General features: G+C 32.2%; 1 protein-coding gene across 1 annotated transcript; it reads left to right on the plus strand.

The window, feature by feature from the left end:
- Window positions 1-27,634, plus strand: LOC139496134 (uncharacterized). The gene is made up of 6 exons (XM_071284601.1): window positions 1-110; window positions 8,135-8,176; window positions 17,563-18,574; window positions 19,762-19,912; window positions 23,926-24,775; window positions 27,064-27,634. Exons 3-5 carry the CDS (start codon window positions 17,597-17,599, stop codon window positions 24,471-24,473), a joined length of 1,677 nt encoding a protein of 558 aa, XP_071140702.1. The 5' UTR covers window positions 1-110; window positions 8,135-8,176; window positions 17,563-17,596; the 3' UTR covers window positions 24,474-24,775; window positions 27,064-27,634.

A 27,634-nucleotide genomic window follows, 5' to 3' on the forward strand; every position in this document is an offset into this window, starting at 1 on the left:
AGATTTAATTGCTGCTAGTCTATAGCAGAATGCACATATAACATTAGCATTGTTACACAAGTATCACTTCGGATTACTTTTATTTGGAGAATAGATAATTACTGTTTCAGGTAAGACATGATAATTGAGTATCGGTCAACAGAAGCTGGCCATAGTTTCATATCCAAGGGTCACCATCGATGAAAAACATGAATAATGATCTCATTGGAAAATAGCGAAAGGAAACTAATACGCATACTACACCAAGACCGAATTAAAAAGACTTAATTCGATAGGTATATATATATATTTTTATCAACGGCTTTTATATTCGATCAAAGGTACTATACTATAGCATGTGTATATAAACTAGTACAGATGTATTACGTTCTTACAGACATAAACTAGTCAGAAATATTGATATTTTACTTTGTTCATTTAATCATCATGGTTCAGTGTGTATGTTACACTCGATGTTACATAATAATACAGTAGAATATCTTGTTTGTCGACGTGTAGCTACATGTACGAGATACGTGGAAAAAAATCTGATTTATTTTGTTCAATCATTTATGAAAGGGAAAAGTGAAATAGCAATTCGCTTTTAGCAGCCACTATTTTTCAGTTCTGTCAAAAATAATCTAAACAATATCTATGATGAATATCATAATATTATGGATTTTCATAAAGGAGTCGAAAGAGGGACGAAAGATACCAAAGGGACTGTCAAACTCATAAATCTAAAACAAACTGACAACGCCATGGCTAAAAATGAAAAAGACAAACAGAAAAACAATAGTACACATGACACAACATAGAAAACTAAAGAATAAACAACACGAACCCCACCAAAAACTAGGGGTGATCGCAGGTGCTCCGGAAGGGTAAGCAAATCCTGCTCCACATGTGGCACCCGTCGTGTTGCTTATGTGATTACAAATCCGGTAAATAGTCTAATTCGGTAGGTCACATTCATGAAAGGGAAGGGGATTGTAGTTACGACGTAAGGAACATATCCGATATCATTTGTGAAACGGTTATTCCATAACGGTCAACCAACTCGTGATGGCGTCCGTAAAATTTACGAAGGGATGATTTCAACTTCACCATTTGGAACTCTTGGTTAAATAGCTTCCTTGTGAGCAGCAACCCTCTATCAAGAAAATCATGATAGGAAATGCAAGCACGGGAATATCGTATTAATTGGGAGATATATACCCCGTATGCAGGTGCTGCTGGAATGTTGCTACTTCGAAATGGAAAGTTCACAATTGGAAAGCTGAAATCATCTCTTTTGTCGTAAAGTTTTGTTTTCAACCGACCCTCATTGTCAATTTCTAGATGTAAGTCAAGATATGAAGCCGACTTAACTGTATCTGTAGTATCCTTTATCTCCAATTCGATGGGATAGATGCATTCCACATAGTCACCAAATTTTGAATTGTTTAGTGAAAGAACGTCATCTATATAGCGGAAAGTAGAGTTAAAGGATATTGCTAACTTCTTATCTTTCTTCCTAAGAAGTTCCTGCATGAAGTCAGCCTCATAATAATAAAGAAACAAGTCGGCAAGTAGAGGGGCACAATTTGTTCCCATTGGAATGCCGACAGTCTGTTGAAAAACACGTCCTCCGAACGTTACAAATATGTTGTCAATCAAGAAATCAAGCATCTTGATAATATCGGTTTCAGAGAATTTTTTGTTTGAATCAGAGTGATTCTTTACAAAGTATGATTTATCCCTCCCTAAGACAAGATACATGTATCTACGTTGGCCATTCTTTTTTATGAAGCAAAGTAATACCAACTCTTTCAATTTGTCTTTTAGTTTGGAATGTGGAATACTTGTGTACAGAGTAGAAAAGTCAAATGTTTTAATACTGTTACAAGATGAAAGAGAGTTAGATTGGATGTACTCTAAAAGATCTTTGGAATTTTTAAGTATCCACATCTGATTCACGCCACCTCTAGAATAGGCAGTTTCACAATAACTTTGAAGCCCGTCTTTGATTGCTGATAAAATAGATGTTAATAATTTAGAAAGAGGTTTCGTGGAGCACTTGGAAGACCCAGCAATTAGCCAATTAGAATTTAGCCAATTCCATAATATTATGGAGTTCGCTAAGTGCTCCGACTGTATAACTATTTCAATTGCTCCGAAATTGTACCGCATGTTTAAAGGGAAAATTCACGATTTTTTACTTATGGTTTAAATATGTTCATTATGACATAATATATATATTCACAAAGTTTTATCGCTATATGTGCAGTAATAAAGGAGAAATTCAATAATTAATGAAAAAATATCAACTACTTCCTGTAGGTCGTGACGTTTTCTCCTGATTTTTGCATGCCGAGATTTAAAATACAATCATTAAAAGTCTTGGTTTTTAATCATATTTTAACGTAATCGTAAGCGCGCCGATGACTTATGCTTTATCTAATAACCATCCGATAATAAGAAGATAAAACGCACAGACGTTCAATTGTACTCATTCGTGAGATAAATTATCTATGTTAAACGTATATATTCGAATAATTTTTGTAGACAACACAAAAAGTTATAAATTTATTTTTAATAAATGCATTTTCGGACTGATAAGGTGAACAAATTAAAGTACAATAATCTGTAAAGACAATATGTTGGTGTACTATTATTGACCTTTTACTATCTCTGCTATGGCTAGGTTTATACGATGTGTGTATTCACGGTTCTGTGGCAATACTCGTAGATGGCTTGTTGAAAGGTAAATTGTTATTTGCACTTCGGTATTTAACCACGCCTCTAGGGCACACCTTGCCAGGTGTGACTGTCTATTCGGATCAGTGGTAGCATTTAATACACACATTAAAAATACATATTCAAGTTGGTGACAAATAAAAATTGGTCGCCGTGGAATTATTTAATTATATTTGGTGCTATTATTTATTTGAATTCAAATAAGTTAATTTACTAAGAAATACACAATTTTCGGTTAAAGACGGGGAAACTTAATTCATATGTCAGAATGAAATGATATACAAGTCTTGTCCTTGATTTATGTCTCATAAAAAAGAGGGACTTAGAAATTAGAAATAGCTTTACTAAATCATTTTTATTTGTCTTTATTAGGCGAAAAAATGTACGAGAACACTTACATTTAGACTTTTGAAAGCCATGTATTAATTAATATATGAAACTATCTGAAGATAACTCTACCGAAGCGGAATATAATATGTACGAATAAAGAAAAAAATATTTTTGTAATGGAATCGAAAAATTACGAATAGATATTCTTTTCAAGTGTGATAAACGTTAACCAAATTTATTCATAATGGGGAACGTCCTTATTAAAACCTGAGACAACTATAATAATCGTCGTCTCCCAACGTATATATATACTTAAATAACTATTTGATCAACGATGTTTAAAATTAAAAGACAACGAATTTAATGTTATCTTTCCCTATTTTTGAATGTTATTATAAGTCTGTTCAACTTGCAAGAATACCCCTAAAGCGGACAAATATCCGACAAGCAGTTTATTCTTTAAATTGCTGTCATTGAATATCAAGAAAGAAAATAAATCCCGAAATTGATACTCAATAGTTTTCCTAGAAAATATTCACATTCCTTGGGGATTATTAGTGTACGTCCAGTTGCATATATTTTACATGAATGTTGGAACAATTGTGATGATGACGAATTTCGTCCTTTATTCGAGAACAATTTAATTGATATATAAATCTGTGAGTTTACTATGTTCTTAACTTCGATGAACCAAAGCAAGTTATAAATTGACCTGTATTTAAATCAAATTGTTTCTTTTTTTTCTTCTTCTTCTTTTGGTATACAATAGTCTATCGAATTCGTTGATTACATACTGTTGGCATACATGGACTAGTCTATTTACAAAACTTTTACCACAATTTACACAAAATGTATGTTTCTTTCTTATGATCAATGTATACATGTATACATATCTTAAATTGCGCTACTGACTATAGTTCCGTAACTTTCTACCAGGCGTATGTATACACGAATCGTCGACAAGTGCGCACATTTTTTTAGATCAATAATTCTGGTATGTTCCAATCTGTCCTAAACTATTGACAACGAGTATATATTACATTTTCCCAAATTAAACCTTGGAAAAATATGTAAATAGATTTGTATTTCTTCAATTATTTTTTTTTGTATTATTTTTTTTTTATAAATAATATTCTTTACACCAGAAATGTTATTTATAAACAAGCGTATGAGTTCAGTAATGACTAGTATATTATATCACTTTCGGACACGCAAGACAAAAATGTATTTTATACATGCACCTGATAGTTCAAAATGGAAATTTAAGTAACGGTCGTGTACACTGATCAATACCTACAGAAGTGAAACGATGCATGAACTTGCAAGCCCGCCGGACAGGAAATCGATTGAATACCTGGACGTGTCACCTCACACCCCTTCCAATACCTTTGGGAGTAATACCTTTAGCCATGCTGGTGATCAGATAAGGGAAGATCCGAATTTATTTAAATAAAGTTTATTACTTGAAAGAATTATGAACGAATTAGATTTTCGAAAACAATTTCCACGGAACACTTATTTATCATTTTATGATTTGAACTTTGACTTTTTAACTAATTACAATATTTTCAGTTTAAAAATAACAGACTATATGGTTATTTAAAAATATAAGACCATTTTCCGTATCAAGTTAGTCAGTCAGATAAAACAACCGTACGATTGACAAGATATCGACACGCAATTACGACTACATCGTTTACTGTAGTTTTGTTCCTTTGTGGTTTATTGACATATCGGGATTTTTCATCGGAGAAGGTGACAAGATGGCGGAGAGTAGAGAACTGATACTCAAAATTTAAAATCGATGGTGATCTCTTATTTAGCGGAATAAAACTTTAATATCAATAAATTTGAGCATTTTTATACAGAATGGACATAATATCAATTTTTGATTTTTTTGCGAAGTTTCCCTTTAATACCACAAGTAGAAGGTTTGGGGTTATTGTGCCAACAGTATATAGCAATTAAGGGCTAAAAAAGGGCCCAAAACAAGCATGTTTGTAGCTTTTTGACCATAACTTCTGTGTAAGTGTATGGGTCTCTCTGACATTGAACCACAAAGTTCAACATCACAAAGGGACTGCTGGGATTAAGTATGGAGGTTATTGCTCGGAGAGGGATTCTCAAGTTTAGGGGGGTTTTCAATTTTTTTAAGGGTTCAATTTTTATTTTTCAAAAATTTTCAAGAAGAAATCTTTAATTGCACAATATTACGCAATAGATTTATAAGAATTTGACATTTGTTTGTTGTCAGAAACTTATACCAAATTCAGACAGTATCAAGCATGAATATTGAGTCCAAATTTGCCCCCACTGTTCAGAATTCAACCTCGTATCAGGATGCGCTCAGCGAAGCATTTTATTTCATCTTGTATAAAAATGAAGATGTGGTATGACGAGACAACTGTCCACAAGAGACCAAAACGACACAAAAATTAACAACTAAAGGTCACCGTACGGCCTTCAACAATGAGCAAAACCCATACCGCATAGTCAGCTATAATAGCCCCAAAAATGACAATGACAATGAAAAACAATTCAAATGAGGAAACTAACGACCTTATTTATATAAAAAAATGAATTGTGTCTGGTTGTTTTGTTCACACATCGTTGTCGACATAATAAAATTTGATGCGACTTTCATACATGTGAGAGGTTTAGCTAGCTATAAAACCAGGTTTTAATCCACCATTTTCTACGTAAGAAAATGTCAGTACCAAGTCAGTAATATGACAGTTGTTGAACATTAATTTGATTTTGCCATATTTGCGACTGTACATCAAGCAAACAACCAACAACAGTGTAAGTAATTGTACGATACATATGCAACAGACTTTGAACAAATCAATGTGTTTATGACAACTTAATCAATAGTTGAAGGTCTGAGAAAACCTGCACGTCTAGTACAAACTGGCAAGATAAAACCAAATGTTTAATATTTATAAATTAAATTCAAATGCCTTCATCTAGTAAAAAATTGCAAGACAAAACCACAGGTATAATATTTTAAATACCTACATCTTATTTTTTACCAATAGTAATCATATCGATGAAAAAGAAAGAGCTCTCGAAAGTGAAGATTGTGATATTTTTTTATGTCCCTACCATAAAGAAGGGGCACTAAGTTTTATCCTTGTCCATCTGTACGTCCGTACATGTTATGAAATTTAAACACAATGCTTATTAATTCAAAACATAGATCAAGTAAGAACTTGGACAGTGTCATTAATCTACAGTTGTGCCCTTTAAAAATGGTAAAAGGTTGCTTAATGTTTTTGTTTTCTTTCTATACCTTTAATTTGGCCCATTTAAATGTTTTGAAACGTCAATGCAATGCTTGCGCTTATTAACACAATACATAGATTATCTTAGAATAATTATGGCCTCACTTGTCCTGTTCTAAAGTTACACCCCTTTACAAAAGGGAAAAATGCAGAATTGTTCGTTTTAGTTATCTGAGTTTTTCTCAAGCAAAATGCTATGAGTTTAATGCATAATAATTATTACCACACAACACAGGTAAAGCACATATTTGGATAGTGTTCCTTTAACGTTCTTGAGTTATGTATTTTTATAAACTTATATCAAAGCGGCAGCATCATCTGTGTCCCATGGACACATTCCCCATTTATCTTAATATGTTGTGCCTGTTTACCCATTATGGAATGTCGTTACCTTTGTTCAGGAAAATATTTGAGCTTAAAGATTTAAAGAGGTTGACAGGTTTTTATCTAAGATAATTAAAATGTATTGAAAATGTGAAATTTTGATTTTGATGAGATAAACAATTGGAACGTTTGGGGATGCGAAAGTAGACATGTCTGGGCGACTTCTGGTTTAAATGACATCTTTAAACGGAATAAGACATCTTACAACCTGTAGTTAATAATAAAGGATAACTTCACTTACTACTTTACCCCTATATACATTGTTAGAGGCGTCGTCACTTCCATTCCAATGTTGATAAAAAATTATGCTGTATTGCAAAATATGCATTCTTTGTGAAATAAAGATTCAACACACAACTCACAATTGCACATGCCCTGCTGTAAGGTAAGATGATCACAACTGTCAGCACAATGTTGAAGTAGCATCAATTCAATGTTAGAAGTTAATAGGAGATTAAAGCATTTTATTTACACTTAAACCAAATATGTTTTGTCCAGAAGCCACATAAAGAAAAGCACAAATTTACCAAGCAATGCTACTGTCAATATAATGCTAAGTGGTTTATTTTATAAACATAGACAAAATGTGCTGTCTACTGAGAAGTCCTGGGTTTAAATAATCATTCACTTATACAATGTAATACATATTGGAAATGTTATCAAGTATTGTTTTGATAATCCCTTTGTCTGTCAGTTCTGTTCATATATATAAGAATTTTTATCAGTTTATATACCAGTATATAAGATTTTTGAGCATCTGTATTGGTATCTGACATAATGCGTATAGTGTTGTTACCTAAAACGATGATATATCTTCAAAGAAACAATTTACTAATGATACCGGGAAGATCCTTAACTTATTAACAAACCCAAGTAAGAATAGACACTTCAAAGGAACAAAAATGTAACATGATTGTAGGTCCTCGGATACCACCTCGCGTATTTAAACCACATCATGCAGAAATGCACCTGTGTGTGATCCTCTTCTTTATTTAGTTATTGCTGCAAAATTCAAAATCGTTGAACGGTTATATCAACATAAAACCCTATGGGGGAACACCAAAGATTCCTCATGTCGGAAAACACTATCAAATAGTTATCAAAGGTACCAGGATTATAATTTATTACGCCAGACGCGCGTTTCGTCTACATAAGACTCATCTGTGACGCTCATATCAAAATAGTTGTTAAGCCAAACAAGTACAAAGTTGAAGAGCATTGAGGACCCAAAGTTGTGCCAAATACGGCTAAGGTAATCTATTCCTGGGATAAGAAAATCCTAAGTTTTTGAAAAAATTCAAACATCTTAACATACTATCCACACTATCTGGGTTCACACTTGTTTATTGTTAAATAATATCTATTTGTAAACTAAACTTTTAATCTTATTTTGTGAAGTCTTACTTTTTATATTGTAGAATTGTTTGACATTGGCAAGCAACAGGAGGAAGAAAATAAAGGTAGAAAATATAAGAAAGTAGAACATGTCACCACTTGACTATCAAACTACACTCTATTTACAATTCTTGGCCCATATTTGTCGCAAATGAAAATTTACAGAAATATGTCTAACGTAGCCATGTTGTGTATGCGACTGTCCAAAGTCGGAGGATGTTTTCAGTTGCCTGTCGACGGTTGCTGTCTATCACATTTCGTTCCATTTATTTGTACATAAATCAGGCCGTTCGGTAAGCTGTAATCTGTTTTACTTTCTGTCATGTGGAGGTCTTGTATGTTTCACTTTATGTTATGCGTTTTGCTTATTGTTGACACCTTACTGTAAATATCGTTACCTTTTACTGTAACATATATTCCGTCAAAGTGTGTCTGGTGCTCAGATAAGAAACATCTGCTATTTTGTACAACCGGATCTCCGGATTCTGCCTCATACACAATTAAAGGTTTTTTGACGTCACAAATAACGTTTTAAATGAAGTAGAAACAGTTTAAATAAAATCATATATTGTCTAGCCGAGAGAAAGTGAATTTAGTGACCTGTTAAATTACTTACTATCTGAAACATAGAATGTAAATCGGTTTAGGATATGCTACCTGGATATAAAAAAAACTTGTAAGCTTTAGCTATATAAATATTTGAGGAAAGTGTGTCAACAAAATGATCAGACACAATAATGTTCATGAAAATATAACGAACTATTTATTTGGTAAAAACGAAAAACGATAAATTAATGGTTCCTTTCGTTTTAATACATAATATTTAAACCCTGAAACGTATTATAATACATATTTTACATGATAGAGACTATTTGTACTTAGTCCTCTAAAATATCTATATATTCAAATAAGTCCTTTAAGTAAAAAAAAAAAAATGAGTAGTTAATTAACTTCCCAAAACAATATTCATTTCTATCTCATAATAGTTACTACTAGTAATTAAATACTCCTAAAAAAATTCCTTAAACAAAACTATCGACTTATACATCGTTTATGATTTGCTAATACAAATATATGAATCGAATTGGTTCTTTATTTTTTTTTTCAAATTGGTGTACATTTTGATAGTAATATTGCCGAAACAAATTTCATAACTTTGACTATGATCGAGTTGTGTACGATACAGATGCATGGGACCCAGAGGTTTCTAACAAATTACTGAAGAAAAACCGACTTCATTATCGTAACTGTAATTTCTATGCATTACAAACAGAAATGATGCGGTAAAGTTGTATATCGGTAAATATTTCCTCAGATAGAATTTTCTTATACTTAATATGCCTGATTTTCAAAAATATAATAAAAAGTAGGGATCACCGTGCTATTTTTCAAGCTACAAGTTGTACAAAATTGCCAACATTTACATAAAGGACAAGGTACGATAAGCTATTGCAACTGGCACCCTATTTTCGTTGAAATTAGAATGCATCATATCCAAAAACATGGCTATTTCTAAAGAGAATAGTGTCTCATCTAACAAAAAATCAATATAGCTTTTCTTTTTCCGTGTGAAAAAATGATTAAATACCTCTCTCTTTCTCATGAAAAACGTAAATTTTATGAAAATCCGAAGTTTTTCCGTCCGTTTGAGCAATTTTTAACTATGAGCGGACGCGAGTACCACGAATATATTTCAATGTGTTGGAAATAATTCACTGTTTTAAATATATTCGTGATACTCGCGTCCCCTCATGTTCAAAATTCAAAATTTCTACACTGAAAATTCTTTGATTTTACGGAAACGTCGATAATATGTGAACCAAGGACTGGAACGAACTTGCATTTCCGAATCTGCTCGAGTATCTTATTTTAACCCAGGTGATCTTGATTGAGTTACAAAACTTCAATGCCAGGAAGAAAAAAAGCTTTTTCGTTCTATATCATGTTTACGTTGTTTTTAAGTCAGGCAAAGTAAAGGAACATGTGATTTTGCATCATTTTTTTAATGTGACAGTGGCAGTGTTGTCAAAGAACAACCAGCAAACTGTACATTCAACAACACTACACGAATAAAGACCCTACCAAATTATAACCCTTTTTATCCGTATACATAGTACGTAAATTACAACTGGAAATTTAAATCGATTTCAAGTGGAAACGAAATTAGAACCGAGATTACCTCCCCTGTCAATGGATTATACATGCATCCGTAATGTATCTTCGGATTTTGAAAGTCGCACTTTGTTGAGATTATTATATAGTATCATATTTGACTTTGTATTTTTTCAAAGGTTTACAATATTTGCATACACTTAATTAAAGTTTCAAAATTATATCTAAACCTTGCAGTATTTCTTTTTGATACATGTTATATATTTAAAATATTTATAATACATTTAATGAGTAAAGAAAATAAAGGAGAAGCTGCTATGTGTGCGACTTGTTAATCGATAAAAAAATAACATAACTAGTTTTTGTAAAAGAAATAAATTGTCTTTTTGACACATTCCCTATCCAGTCCATTCCAATTTTAGACAATGTATATTAAACTTGTATTTTTTGTATCTTCTCGAGGGATGTAGAAAAGACATTTCTTTACTCAAGAGAAGCACACCGTGTACCACTTATTTGTATTTTTATTGATCTTAGCCTTTTTTGAACTGATTTTTATAGTTTGTTCTTATGTTTTACTGTTATACCACTGTCCAAGGTTAGAATGAGGTTTCAGATCCCGTTAACATGTTAAACCTGCCACATTCTCTATGTATGTGTCTGTCCCAAGTCAGGAGCATGGAGTCAGTTTCACAAAAAAAACCTTACGAGTAAGATTAATCGTGAGTCATGAACAATTCAGTATACTTACGATCATTCTTAGTCGTAATTTTTTTTTTGAAACCGACTCCTGTAATTTAGTGGTTGTCGTTTGCCTATGTGTTACATATTTGTTTTTGGTTAATTTTTGTCTGCATATATTAGGCCGTTGTTTATCTCGTTTGAATCGTTTGACATTGTTATTTCGGGGCCCTTTATAACTGACGATGCGGTATGGGCTTTGCTCATGTTGAAGGCCATACGGTTGTTAATTTCTGTGTCATTTTGGTCTATTGAGTGGAGAGTTGTCCAATTGTCAACCATACCACATCTTCTTATTTATAATAAATACATTGAACAAAATGTCTAAAACCACAAGACTCCTATAATTTTCCGAATTGTCCAAAGATAGATTAGTTATTATTCTATTTTTACATGATATATTCATCTTTTGTCTTCGATTAAAAATAAAACTGTAAAAGAACCAAAAGTTATCGCCCCCTATTTTCTCGGCCCCAGTTGAAAAATATCAATATGTAGATCAATTTAACAATCCCAGTGTACAGTGTTCACCAATTTGCTCAATGTTCTAAATAATAATATGAATGGTACTACTTTTTACTGCATAAAATTTATTTTACAACTAAAAGTTTTATGTAAATTCTGAAAGTCAGCAGCCAAGTTTACACATCAATAATTTCTACTCTTATAATTCTCAACTATTTTTTTGTGCTCCACGCATGCATATGTCCTCTCAGTACCGGGGCGAGCATTAAGTTGTTCCCTTGTCCGTCTATAAATACGTACATACATACATTGTAGGTCCGTCCGTCTGTACGTTCCAAAATTGGTTTCCGATCTCTAACTTTACTCAACCAAATGTTAAGAAACTTAAACACAATGCTTATCACCATAAAACACAGGTCAAGTTCGATTTTGCTGGCGTCACTTGATACTAGAGTTATGCTCCTTAAAAAAAGGAAAAAAATGCTGAATTTTTCGTTTCCGTTTTCCAACTTTAGTTTGTCTGTACCAAATGATATAAAACTTATACACACTGTTCATTACCACAAAACACAGATAGAGTTTGAATGTTGATGGTGCCACTTTTCCAGTTCAAGAGTTATGCCCCTGTACTAAAAGCAAAATTGCTGAATTGTTCGTTTCCGTTCTCTATCTTTAGTTTGCTTCAACCAAATGTTATGAAACTTATAAACAATGCTTATTACCACAAAACACAGACCCAGTATGAATTTTGGTAATTTCTTTTTTCTGTTCTAGGGTGATGCTCCTTTACAAATGAAAAAAAAAAAAAAATGCTGATATTTTGTTTCCGATCTTAAATTAAGTTATTTTATTCAATCCTTGGGCGAAGAGAAAAAATACGGAAATTAATTGTAACCTTAAAGTCATAAATACCATTGTCTATTCATCCGAACATGCACAATTGATTTTGTTTTGAAAATAACAATAGAGAAAAAAATAAACATTGTAAAAACGGGGGGGGGGGGCGGGGGGGGGGCTGTTATATGAAAATACATACTTACAGACCTCTTATTAGAACTGTCAGAATATTCTGTCATATAAATGTTCTAACCTGTCTGAGAACAGTTCTACCTAGAACAGTTCTAGGTAGAACTAACTAAATCAGTTCTAGGTAGAACTGTCAGGATCAGTTCAAGGGTAGAACTGTCTAAATCAGTTCTAGGTAGAACTGCCCAAATCACTTCTAACCGTAGAACTCTCAGCAGAACTGACAAAATCAGTCAGGACTGTAGAACAGTTCTAAATGACGTCACTGCAGTAAGGGCACTGTAGAATTTAGAAGAAATAAATCACTTCCAATTACTTTGCTATATATTAAATAGCAGATTTTCTATATTTTTTACTGATCAAACGACTTTTATTACGTTACATGTACAAATATCTAAATGAATAGAAGGTTATCCAACTCATCGGAGAAATATTTTTATAAGATTGTATACGGAAACATCATTGTTTACGTTTTTAACAGTCTCTTCCTAAATAAAGCTCTGCATTTAATTCATGGCATTTTAATCGTAATTTCCCTTGTTTGCCTTGAATTTACATTCATTTAAGATTCTGTTTTGACAAATGTTCAAACGAAAATTGTGCAGTGGATGAATTATGGGATATTAATGAAAAAAGTGTTGTACAACGTAAACATGGTAAAAAAAACTATATATACATTTACACCATCTCGTCAATTTAGCCAGACTTATCCATAACGATTATAAATAATATCTGGGAGTCTGCAACTCAGAAAAATATACTGGATCTAAAACATGAATGAAACATTTGCCCCTGGACAATCGGCTACAAACAAAATCATGCATTTTTCTTTGCCTTCTTCAAATTATATTAACACTCAACTTATTAACAGTATACTATTCCAAGAAGAGAACTTCCCATACGTGTACTTTTTATTTTATTTTTAAAATAAGGTATATGAATCAGAAATAGTTTTGTATAAAAAAAACCACCACAAACTACTGACTTAAACATGTTTTAAAAACAGTAACTTTAGCATGTTTAATGACGGTTCATTATTATGGATACAAAGAGGAAATAACGGCACGCTAAATTCTTAGATATGGTATAAATACACATTGTCGCTATTTGTCTGCCATTACTGGATATCACGCAGGTTCCCGTTAAATTTTGACGTCATAAAACAAAATATCTAACGCCACACTGGAAAAGTCATTGTTGTATGCTTCAAAAGTTCAAGAGGCCGGGTCAGCCTGGATCAGTGATAAGGTGTATTGTGTTTCAAAGTTGGTGTCATTTTTATCATACGATCCGTCCTCACATAGAAATAATATTGGTTTACCATGTTTACAATGAGGCCATATACATGTATATTTATTTACATGATAAAGTGTAAATAAGTTCAGTTTTGGTTGAAGCGGTCAAATAATTTTGTCAAAAAAAACTCTCACTCAGTCTGATATATCGAAACCACTGAAATTTGTTTACAATTCAATATTTTGAATAAAAAAAGGACTTGAATGACTTGCTGATATTCTAAATTGATGTGGAAATTTTTTTGTAGCCAATGTGTTCCAATATTCATTGATATTGCTGTCATTTGAATTATACAATGCATCGTAATATGTATTACTATAAGTGATTTAGTATGCGGCTATATATATATTAAGATTTACATAACAAAGTGTAATTATGGTCAGTTTTGGTTGATGCTGTCACATATGGTCAGTTTTGGTTGATGCTGTCAAATATGGTTAGTTTTGGTTGATGCGGAAAAATAATTTTGTTATATTCATGAGTCAGTCTGAGATATCAAAACTACTGAAATTAGTTTACGATTCAAAATTTTGATGAAAAAGAGGACATGCTGGCACTATAAACTGATGTGAGCATAATTTTATTTTCCAATATTGCTTTATTTATATTAAACAATCCATCCTGATCTAAAAATATAGGTGATTTACTTTGCGGCTATTAAGATTGACATCATGTACATAATAAAGTGCAAATATGGTCAGTTTTGGTTGATGCGGACAAATTATTTTGTTATACCAGTCAGTCTGAGGTATGAAAACTACTGATATTTGTTTATGATGCAATATTTTGAATAAAAAGAGGACATGCTGGCATTCTAAATTGATGCAAATGAAACTAGGTAGCATAGTGTTCCAATATATCTATCATTTGTATTTTCATGATTTTACAATCCATCCTTACATAAAATTATTACAGATTTACTATGCGACTATAAGAGTTACATAAAAAAGAGCAAATATGGTCAGTTTTGGTTGATGCTGTCAAACATGGTCAGTTTTGGTTGATGCGGTCAAATATGGTCAGTTTTGGTTGATGCTGTCAAATATGGTCAGTTTTGATTGATGCAGACAAATATTTTGTTACATGATTACATGTTACTGTCAGTCTGAGGTATGAAAACTACTGATATTTGTTTCTGATGCGATATTTTGACTAAAAATAGGAAATGCTGGCACTCTTAATTGATGCGAGAAAAAAAATGTGGTCATTGATTTCCAATATTGTAGTTATTTATATACTACAGTCCCTCTTGACCTAAAATTATAATTGAATTACTGTGCAGCTAGTTAGATTTACATAAAAAAAAGCAACTATGGTAAGTTTTGGTTGATGCGGTCAAAAGATTTTATTATACGACTCAGTCTAAAGTATGAAAACTACTGATATTTGTTTATGATTTAATATTTTGAATAAAAAAAGGACATGCTCATTGGCAGATCAAGGGGGAAGGGTTCAGGAGTTGGAACCCCCTTTTTTTTGACGATCAATGCATTTGAATGGGAACATATAGTTGGACCCCCCCTTTTTTAAAATGGCTGGATCTGCCCCTGCATGCTGACCTGTATAGTACAGTCCCTCTTAACCTAAAATTAAAACTGAAGTACCGTGTGCAGCTATATAGATTTGCAGAAAGAAAGAGCAAATAATGTCAGTTTAGATTGATGTGGTCAAAGGATTTTTGTTAAACAGGTCCGTCCGAGGTATGAAAACTACTCGTAAACAGATATTACATTTGGTTAATGAGGTCAGATAATTTTGTTATGTGATAACGAGCCATCCTGACTCCCAGAATAACAAATGTAAAACAATTCAAATAATAACACCCCCTCTCCCCATAATACTAATTAACGGCCTAATTTATGTACAAAAAATGAAAGAAAAACAAATATTTTATGTTACACATCAACAAAAGAAAATCACTGAATTACGGGCTCCTGACTTGGAACAGGCACATACATGCAGAATATGGCGGGGTTAAACATGTTCTCTTGCCGATTATAAATCTGAAATAAAACCGGCAAAATAGCAAAACTCTATATAATATTAATCGCTATTTTGCCGAAGCCTTTATATTAGAAAATATTTCTGAAAACTTATAAATCAATTCTAGCCGTAAAATTTATAAATCAATTTTAGCCTTAGAATTTATAAATTAATTCTGGCCGTAGAATTTATAAATCAATTCTAGCCGTAGAATTTGAAATCAATTCTAACCGTAGAAGATTTGGTCAGTTCTAGCTAGAACTGTCTAAAACTGTTCTAGGGTAGAACTGTCAGGATCAGTTTTAGCTAGAACTGTCCAAATCAGTTCTAAGTAGAACTGACCAAATCTGTTCTAGCTAGAACAGTTCTAACCTAGAACTGACTAAAAGGTGTCAGGCTGACAGTTCTACATACTGTTCTAGAACAGTTCTCCTGACAGATTCTGACAGAATCTATGATAGGTTAGAACTGATCTCCACTGTAGATATACATAAAAGTTTTATCTGATTTGCGATGGTTGCTCAGCAAGATATTATATCATGGATACGTTCCTGTGTAACCATGGAAACACTGACATAAGAATTATTTTAGAATTGCACATCTGCACTGAAGGTACTCATAAATATCCTTTAGTTCCACGTTTCAAGCTTAAAAATTACACCCAGTGATACTAAACATCTGTTGAAATGTACTTCAACTGTTAACTTAAAACTAACTATGCGTTGCTAAGGAAAACTCGGGTTGATTTGACGGATTATATAGACACAAAATCAAATTGTTTTTTTCATGCAAACATTGTTTCTTAATATATCAATATAGGAGTCGATTTAATATGAGTTGTATGATAACATTTGAATTTTACATTTTTTTTTATGGATAACATTGGATAAAAAAGTACTTTTGTGTGGTCACTAGGCAACATTGTGGTTGCTAGGTTACTATTTAGAACTTTTTTAAAATGATAGACCCAACAATAGTAAATATTCAAGTATTTGGTAACACATTACCATTCATTTTAATACATTCAGAAGTCTTTTCCTTGGGCAATTGCAATAAAGATGGATATTATAGTTTGTTTTATAAAACCCGTTGCTTGGCAACTAAATAATCACATAAACACAAAATGTTCAACATTATTTTAAGTCACTATGCATAGACTAATGATGGATTGAATATGAAGTCATTTGAAGAGGGGGCCAAACATGCCCCTTATCATACCTTGTCCTTTTAATGAAAAAACGCATTTTTGTGAATTAAAAGGTAATGTTTTTAATCATTCGATACGAAAAACGATTGGATGAAAACTACATGGACCTTTCAACCCCGCTTTGGAAGAAAGTAAAAAATCAAACCTTATATAACATTGTTTGATTTATTTCAAGGCACTTCATAAATACATTATAAAAAAATATGTTTTATGACGTTTGGGAACACTTTTGTTTTGTACAATAATTTAATTTTGGATGTAATGCGTCTTCTGATTGGCTGACGTTGTTTAGTGTATCAGCCAATAGACATAATTTAGTCATGTGACATCATCAACGTTTTGTCAAGGTTTATTCCGGTTTAAATGGAATTTAGAATTAAATTATAAGAAATAACTGTAATATATAATCTGTGTATCCGAAATAACATAAAAAAATGTGGTGCACTCTTTTAAATAACCCGCTACGCGCGTTATTTAGCGTGCACCACATTTTTGATGTTATTTTTTCATAAACAGAAAAAATATTACAGTCATTCCTTAAATGTATGTCTTTCATATGGGCACTTTTCAAACATCATTGAGAGTTAAAAACAAAATATGTTTATTGTAAACTTATTTCAGATTAAAAAGAAAAAGAACAGATACGGACAGAGATATGTATGAACTAGAGAAAGAGTATTTCTTGCGAATTATTATTCTCTTAATAGATTATGGTAAAGAAGCAACTATAGACTGTTTCGATTATCATTTGAAAAATATAAAGTTGGATTTCGAACAATTTATAAATTTGTATCAGCATGAAATTTATCACCTTTGTTTTTACAACAAAACATGTTGCAAAATCGGTTGTAAAGTTAGTTCTCGGGTTCCATTCGTGTCTAAACGTATCCTCAATCCAGTCCAGTTAGGCATATTATTTGATAACACGTCAACTCGGCAACCATATCACAAATATAGTTCCAATGGAGATTATTGTTGTTGCTTGGCTAAGTCTGGAATTCAAACAGATGTTTTGGATATAACATTGGCTAATTGTTTGCTTATAAATTTTTGTAAAAATCTCTTTTGGGGCTGTTGTTCAAAGCCAGGAGAAATTCTTTCACCATTCCTCAACCGTTATAAACATGAAATATTCCATCTAGCCAATAGCGGTCAAAATTGCTGTATGTGTGATAGTACTGGTTGCTCATATATTACACATCAAACTATTCCTAGCTACATGTGGCAATTCCTTTTCAACATACCAAGCAGTAATGTATGCAAAAAGACAACTACTCCACACATTTGTTTCTTGTCTCCAACTGCTGGACAGACACCAGAGCATTTGGACGATGAATACATTCACATTCTTCATAAACAATTCTGTTCAGCAAGAAAAGCATTAGATACATTAGTGAATTACAGAAATGTTTATGGCCATACCGATAAAACACATTTGCCAGTGGCAGAATATCAGAAGGTCAAAACTAACATTGAAAAAGCCATTATGATATTACCTAAGCTTCCCGGGAAAACAGAGCAAACAAGAGAAAAGCTGAACAATTTTGAGAAGACATCACTTGATGTTAGGCTGAGTGATCAGTATAGGAGCAAGTTACTGGAACTCATAAATAGAGACTGCAATTTAGAAGGGGTAAATATATTGTCTTTGTGTATGTGCTTGTGCGTTTATATTTACATTTATAATAAACAAAGGTGAAGATGAAAATACACTTAAAATGTATTTACATAAATCACAAAAAATCACTTTTATAATGTTTCTTCAACTGGTTTCACTCATTAAGATATTCAGTGCTTACTGATTAACGCTGTTATCTGTAACATAACGTAATCAACATGACAATTATCTATGTAAGGGGGCATGTTATCCCACTAAAAGGGACATAATTAAAATGTCTATCATGACCAAAATTACTTCTTTATTTTTAATAAATTTTAATTTTTGGATTGAATTTTCTAATTAGATAGTGGTTTTGTCTTTTTGTCAGCTATAGTAAAATGCGTTTTAGCATGCTTGCTTTAATTTATGAATGTTGGTTATCTATCTTATCAATCAAGTACCGATCAATTATTTTTGAAAGAGATATGCTCCTTGATAACATAAATTGTATCGAGAATTGCATTGTTGGCGCTCTCATATGCATGCACGTTTCTTGTAAGAATTTTAAATAACTTAAATCATAGGTTTATATAATCAATGTCTTGGTCAAATTTGAAAATTAGTGCTGATCAATAATTCGTCAAAGAGTTCAGACCGTTGGAAATATTAATAATAGTAAAATTGTCTTACGAGCGCTCTTATGTATATAATTCTTGCCAAATCAAATGACATTTATATCATAGGTTTATATCATTAATGTTCTTGAGGAGTTGAACAAAAAGTGCCAATCAGTCATTTTTTAAACTAGTTATGCGTCCGAAAAATAATTATTATATTGAAAATTGCAATGTTAGTGTTCTCATGTGTTCAAATCTTGCCAGAATATTATAAAACATTTATCATAGACTTGTATCAGCAATGTGTTTGACTCTTTCGAAAATAAGTTCTGAACATATAAATGAAAATCTTATTCAAATTTTTTAGGAAGCCTTCATTTCTTTGAAGATATTAATAAAAAAGTTTTAAAGAACAAAACAAGTGCCTTATACCTTTGTGATTCTAAGCATATCGTGTTTACGTTTATAATGTGGAAATATACATGTGTATTTCGTCTAATACTATGCAACAGTCGGCACCTAGTATGCCAAGTACATCGTAAAATTTGTCAGCCCAATACAAGCGTAAATAAAAATACTGAGATAGTACATTTTGTTTTGCAGGTAGTGTTGACATGCACAGATGATATCAAAGAGGAGATTAGAAACAAGCATCGTGAGCAGAATATCAAACTTGATCATGTAAAAGTTGAAATCAAAGACGAGATTAGTGACAGGTATCGTGAGCAGGATTCTAAACTAGATCGCGTAGAAGGTAAATATATTTATATACTTAAACTTCTCAGTACTTAATCATAGATACACTGACAGGCTGATATCAACTTGAAATCAAAGCAAGGAAAAATTCATAATAAAAGAAGGTAGAAGTGGTCAAATCGTTTTATTTGAATTGTTTACAGCTGTTTCTTTAAGCTTTAATATTGGTACATAATTTAGGATATTAAGAATCTGCTATTCGTGTTTATTCATACATAATTAAAGGAGCCTCAAGGTATTTGTAAAAGTTTTCATTGAAGGCAACGTTTCACAAAACAGTCGATTATGGTAGAAGCAAATAGATGGGGATTTGCTTTGGGCATAAATTAATCTGAAGCATAATTTCAGCCGAGAAAATACATAGAGGGATAAAAAGATATAAACATTAACCTTTTTAATGCATTAATTGCCATCTCTGCCACCGTCAACAGTTTTGTTTAAAAAAATCCTAAAAATTAGCAACATTCCCGTAAAAGGTATAGTCTAGAACAACTAATTGAGGCCCGGTCGGAAAGAACGTACAGGAAAATAGTACCTTTTTTTTTTAAAACATAATAGTTCCTACGCATAGCTGTATCTTTGTTAATAGTGGAAATATTTGGGTAGTTTTAGTAGCAAATGAAAGCTTGGGGACTTGGATTCACTGTAGAACCCTTGTTGAAAGTTGTATTTGAATAATAAAGAAGCATATAAAATTTTGGCACAATTGGCCTGTTGTTCAGATCAGATGTTCCTGTTTGTGTACTATCAAACTTCCGGGAACCAGTACGAACTAATATGCAATTAAAGGAATTTGGTTTTTTTCAGAACAAGTCAGGATAAGGTACAGTTGTGACATATAATAACTGCTACTTTATTTGAACTTAAAACAAAGTAGCCATAAACGCTTAAAATTGCAGAATTTAACATAGAAAACAATTAAGCTATGTAATTGTGGTTTTATACCAAAAAGAAATTATCACGTACCTTTTAAAGTTCAGATGGTTTTAGTTGAATGTTTTGTCTTGGTAACATATAAATCAAAAACTTTTAATTCAATATGTCGCTTTGAATTCCAAAAGTGTTATTTATGTTGAATACATGTTGATAAGTTATATTCATAATACATAGTACACATGAATGAAGTATGTATTGTTAGCGAAATACAGTTCTTATGAGTGTAACAGAGTAATTGTTTTTGAATATCAGGGGGAAAACCCCGTTCTAATACAAACTTTGTTCTTGTTTGGCTTCATAATATTTTTTATGTAGACGAAACGCACGTCTTGCGTATAAAATTATCAGCCTGATACCTTTCGTAACTAATTACAGCACTGGGTCGATGCCACTTCGGTGGTGACATGAATATCAACTGTATGGTCATTTTTATAAATTTCCTGATTACAGCATTTTTATCTTTTTCGAAATACTAAGGATTTTTTTACTCAACATAATTCTAGTATTTTCTCTCATTTAATCAAATGACAAGTACAACAGACACTAGGAGCTTGATTTAAAAATGGGTTTAAAAGGTTGCTATGCGATTAAATTCCTGGAGTCCAATTTATATCTATATTACTACTGGCTGTATACTTCTCTGAAACTTGCGAAGTATAGATTATCGGGTTTTCTACACATTAATATCGTTAAATATCAGTCGCGAGCCACAATGTGAACCTTTTTGGCGAGTGAGTCTTATTTTACTGGTCTATTCCCTTTTCCTAAGAAAATTTTACGCTTGACGAAAGCAAGGTTGATAACGTCTACTCTCACATTGTGACGTCGCTGACAATGCCTGGTCTCGTTTTGAACTTTGATACGAGAACTACAGAGCGACAGAGCAGGGTGATATATGCGTAGAGAAGGACGAACATGATCCGTATATGTATGCAGCTAGGTCAGAGAAGTTCCAAATTCCAAAGGTATCGATTGATATGCACCAAAGATTAACACTTTTCAAATTAAGTTTCTAAGCAAATTCAAACGGACCTTTTTCCGATGTAAACATCGGATGTGTATATATAGAGGAGCAGGAAATACAAGTTCAACAATCTAAAAGCTCTCAAAATTGTATAAAAAATAGAAAAAAATATACCTACTAATATACATATTTGTTTTTAATTTATATGGCCCATTTATGGTCTGTGTCTCCGTTCGTTTGATCGTTCGTCCTGCTCAAGGTTAAAGTTTTTGCTCGATGTAGATGTTGATGAAGTTGAAGTCAAATCAACTTTTAAACTAAGTACACATGTTCCCTTTAATTGTAATGCTAAATTATAGTTTTTGCGCCATTTTGACGGTCCACTGAACATAGTAAATAATAGCGCGGATGTGGCATCCATGTACTAGGGACACACTCTTGTTTTACCAGCACGGACATAATTTTGAATTTTTGTATTCATGAAAAGACAATATTTTTATATTGGTGGTCGTCCCTATATTCCGACACCCCATTAGTCCGACACTCTAATGTCCAACAACCCACTAAACCCACGTCATATAATTACCTATCGAGATAACATCCAAAGACATCCGTTGACCTCCGATGATAAAAAAATGGATAACACATCAATATAGATATAAATAAGATAGTGAAGTCATGCAATTGGATTTTTCTAGGTCTGTTTGATTTCGTTTTTACCTGTATATGAATGAGATTTTTGTGGATCAAATCAGTCAACCAAATGATTTACCTAAGTTTCAATTTTGATGTTGACATTATTTTCCTTTAAATAACTGTCACAAACGAGCTGTAAAAATTGAGGTAAAATTGAAGTTCACATGGATACAGATTCCATGAGTCGAATTATTCACTTGCAAGTGAATAATTTATCATCAATGTTCCTTAGATTATTATAACATAATTGGACTATACAGGCTGCTAAAAAGTATTTTTTTAACTAATTTATTTTCGTAAATGCTTAAACTAAAGACAATCATATTTTAGACAAATAGATAACTGCAAATCATGTACAAATAGCTAAGTGCATTTACTGATTACATAAGGGATAAATTTTTTAATTGCATATTCATAAAATAACAACTTTTTTTTCTGTATATAGTTATTCCCATTTCTGTTTTCGTTGCATCTTAATAAAACACAACCTATCGTTTTTCTTTTGAACACCACAAACGAACTTGCGGCATGAGAATAACCCTAGCAACAAATACCACTCTTGACATTGACACTGTGACAGGAATATTAAAATTGCTATTCATCAACACATGTTTGGATGTTGTAAGCACTGAATCAACACTTGTTAGTCAATTTTTAACAGATTTTATTTTTATATCTAAAACGTTTAAATAATGTAGGTACAAATAAAAATTAAGGTTGTTTTAATTTTCAGTTGAATATTTATGTGCATGTTGTAAGACCAATTAGTAAAAGAAAATTGATTAATGAGAACGGAATCTGATCTCAGTAGTTTGTTAGTGTGGTTTTTAAGTGTCTTGTTTCTTGTTTTTTTATACAGATTGTACTGTTGATTGTCACGTTTCAATGGTCTTATAATTTTGTACTAGTGATGTCTGGGGCCCTTTATAGCGTGCTGTTTGGTGTGAGCCAAGGCTCCATTTTGAAGAACGTAGTTTGACCTACAATGGTTTACTTTTATAAATTGCGACTTGGATGGAGGTTTTATCATTTTCAAGCAAACCACATCTTCCTATATCTATATACATGAATTCTACAACTTTTAATTTTGCAGCTTATTCAAAAGTTTGCAATTAAAGTCAGCTTGATATCTAATTATCTGTGTATCTTTAAAAATAATAGCAATTTTGATAAACTGTTATAATCAAATAAAATTGTACATCAACTATTGCTTGTAGGATTATGTGAGAACCGTCCGGAATTGACTCCGTTCCAGACCGACATTTCCTAACCTGTTAATGAGCTATCTTGTTGTAACAGCTATACAGTATTTCAACTCTACTTTTCTTACAGTTAAGGATTAATACTGCGATGTTCAAAATGGTTGTAAATTATATAAGCGATAAAACGTTTAACCCATATTCATTTGTTTTCAGAAAAAGTACTACGAGCAGAAATATCTAGAAATTTCTATAATGTATACATGTTTGCTGCATCACTTTTCATAAAAAAGGGAATTCTGTCACTGAGCGTAGCTGATACAAATCATCTATGTGACGGTGGAGCAAAATTCAAAATTAAACCAGCAAGTTACCCAGCGTCTACAGTCTTCATGTCTTTTTTGACGGGAGGTTGGATACGATTTAGCGACACTGAAGAAAAGTACACAAAATTTAAGTTGAATAGAGTGACGAATATCAATGGAGGAAATCAGTTTTACCATATTGAATCGGTTGATTATCCAAAAAATTATCTAACCATGGGCTATTGCGGATGGTGGGTGAGAGCAAAGTTTTACGAAGACCAGCCAATCGATGACGATGCAATTTGGGACATAAGATGTTTGAAGACAGATGCGGATTCGTTGTATCTTTTAGTACCTAAGAAATCAGAGAATTTTATGTGTGTGGATTGTACACGTAGGCTCAAAGGAAGTTGTGGAGTGCTAGACGTTTCAAAAATGTTTCTCTTTGAAAAGGTATAAAGTGTATCTAAAATGTTAAAAAAAATAGAATAAAATCATAGTCTTATCTTGTATGCAAATAAAAATGGATTACAAATTATATTTTTGTGAACAATGTAAGGCGCACCATTATATTTTTTCACGAAAATAAGCACTGATTTGCAGGAATAGATAATTCATATTTACCCGTCTTCTTTTATTACAAAACAGAACACCAACTAAAATCATATACATTTGAACACAGAAATAAAAAAGTACAAAACAAGCATATTACTATTTTTATTGTTTATATGATAAATAAATAATGTTTGGGTAATTTTAAGGTGTTCCGTCATCTTCTAATGCAAATAATTAGTTCAGACATGTTCATACATAAGACAAAAATAATATAGAAATATATTTTATGTGCTACTTTATTTATTGGCAGATAATTAAGAGAAACTTATTTTATTCTTTGAATTCCTAAATTTATTGGATATAGTTTGTAATCTTTTGTTGGTAATGGATATTAATTATTCGCTTAAAAAAATCCATCTGGATATATCTGAGACTAACATTCTATTAATTCTAACTGACAGAGACAATTGTGATAAGGATGGAATATCTTTATCTAAAAGTTCTAGTATTGTTGATTATTGTATTTGGTCATTTTAATTTTTAAATCACGTTGTAATTATGCCTGTAGATATTATGTTGTAATTATGCAATCATGTACATATTTTTTCCGTCTCAATGTACACTGTTCATTGACATTTTCAAAATGACACAATGTTAATGCAAACATTAATGTAAGAATTGAGAGTGAAGATAACTTTGAAAAGTTAGATAAAACATTGATGTATGTAATATGTGCTAGATTAAAGTATTAAAAAAAATTAATTGCTATTGAAGCCAAGCGTTATGCAGCAAAATTCTGTAAATAATTTGTCCAAACACTTAAACATGTTAAACCATTACATACATTTTCTTTGATTTCTTTGAATACACGAATTCATCGATTCAGTTCACAAAATACGTGCTTCGAATGGATAACACCGGTTGAATTAAATTATAAAACAGTATTATAACTGAAAAAAAAGACATATTCATTTGTAATAAATTTTTCAAAGAATAAAAAAAAGCAGGTGGAGATGATGAAAAAAATTGAGAATGGAAATGGGGAATGTGTCAAAGAGACAACAACGCGACCATAGCATAGACAACAGTAGAAGGTCACCAATAGGTCTTCAATGCAGCGAAAACTCCCGCACCCGGAGGCGTCCTTCGGCTGCTCCTAAACAAATATCTATACTAAATCAGTGATAATGGACGTCATACTAAACTCCAAATTATACACAAGAAATCATACAAGACTAACAAAGGCCAGAGGCTCCTGACTAGGGACAGGCGCAAAAAATGCGGCGGGGTTAAATATGTGTTTTGATATCTTAATATCTTTGATATCATATTTTACCAGAAGTTACGATGATCTGAATCGTAAATCGATAAATGTCGTCTACGGATTAGAGTGCAACGAACGGAAGGCTAAACAAACGTATGTGCGGTCATAGATCAGACATTAACCTCAATGCTAACGACATTCTATACCAGCATTTCAATCAGCCCGATCATTCCATCGTTTCCATGACAGTTCGCATTATCGAAAAGATATACCATAGCTCTAACAATCCTAATCTTTCAACAACTCTCCGTAGACAAAAAGAGGACTACTGGATTAGACAATTAGGAACTGCGACACCTTATGGTTGCAATGACAAAATTGATGGTATAGGTATTATATCTAGTCCTTTGTGTAACGCGGTGAATGTGATGAATATTTTCAACTCGACCTCTCAACGTAGACGCATTCATGGTCATCGTCATTATACACCACCTTTTCTGCATGATGTATCTATTAATGACTTGCTGCCATTTATACAAAAGCCGTTAGGTATTCATCACATTCGCCGAACTTATTCATTACCCCTTTCAAAACTTCATTCTCTGTTCAATTTATGTTTGGAATCCACTGTTACAAACCCTCATTCAAACCAATACAAAATTACAGCTATAATTTCGGATATGGCAAGTCACAGACATTTCAAGCCAGTCCGCATGAGTAAAGATGAAAAAGAGAAAAAATCTTTCCTTAATCTTTCCTTTGCCAACAAAGGTATCGATGGCGTCAACTTAGGCAATATCCTTCATCATAAATTAGTTCAATCGAACATACCTCCTGATTTCAAAGACCAGTCTGTACCAATCATTTTTTATACCTATACCAAACCTATTACCTAAAATTTTCAATTACAAACACGTTTGCAGGATCTCGATATTGACGACTTCAAGTCTAAACCTCCTGATTGCACTTGTGCTAGTTCCCAATTCACATATAATCCTGCTGGCCACGTTATTACCGGTGACCTCGACATTGTTAATAACACTTCTCTACGAAATGTGTTATCGAAAGGTCCGAAATATCGTGAGCCTAAATCCATCAATTGGAAATAACTCTTTAAAATTTTGATGGAATTAGTTGTGGATTATGCCAGGCAATGGGCTAAGCGCGAGAAGGAAGACGTAGACACTTTTTCCGAATGGATTAAGGCAGTGAGGTTTGGGTAATTTTAAGGTTTTCCGTCATCTTCTAATGCAAATAATTAGTTCAGACATGTTCATACATAAGAGAAAAATAATATAGAAATGTATTTTATGTGTTATTTTATTTATTGGCAGAAAATTAAGGGAAACTTATTTTATTCTTTGAATTCCTAAATTTATTGGATATAGTTTGTAATCTTTTGTTGGTAATGGATATTAATTATTCGCTTAAAAAAAATCCATCTGGATATATCTGAGACTAACATTCTATTAATTCTAACTGACAGAGACAATTGTGATAAGGATGGAATATCTTTATCTAAAAGTTCTAGTGTTGTTGATTATTGTATTTGGTCATTTTAATTTTTAAATCATGTTGTAATTATGCCTGTAGATATTATGTTGTAATTATGCAATCATGTACATATTTTTCCGTCTCAATGTACACTGTTCATTGACATTTTCAAAATGACACAATGTTAATGCAAACATTAATGTAAGAATTGAGAGTGAAGATAACTTTGAAAAGTTAGATAAAACATTGATGTATGTAATATGTGCTAGATTAAAGTATTAAAAAAAAAAAATTAATTGCTATTGAA

Source organism: Mytilus edulis, chromosome 11 (assembly GCF_963676685.1).
Source record: "Mytilus edulis chromosome 11, xbMytEdul2.2, whole genome shotgun sequence".
NCBI lineage: Eukaryota > Metazoa > Mollusca > Bivalvia > Mytilida > Mytilidae > Mytilus > Mytilus edulis.

What these genes read in the sequence shown, in the direction of transcription:
- LOC139496134 (XM_071284601.1), top strand. Translation starts at nt 17,597, where the DNA reads ATGTATGAACTAGAGAAAGAGTATTTCTTGCGAATTATTATTCTCTTA. An exon ending in GAGACTGCAATTTAGAAGGG is followed by an intron (nt 18,575 to 19,761) that starts GTAAATATATTG and finishes TTTGTTTTGCAG; the next exon opens with GTAGTGTTGACATGCACAGA. An exon ending in TAAACTAGATCGCGTAGAAG is followed by an intron (nt 19,913 to 23,925) that starts GTAAATATATTT and finishes ATTTGTTTTCAG; the next exon opens with AAAAAGTACTACGAGCAGAA.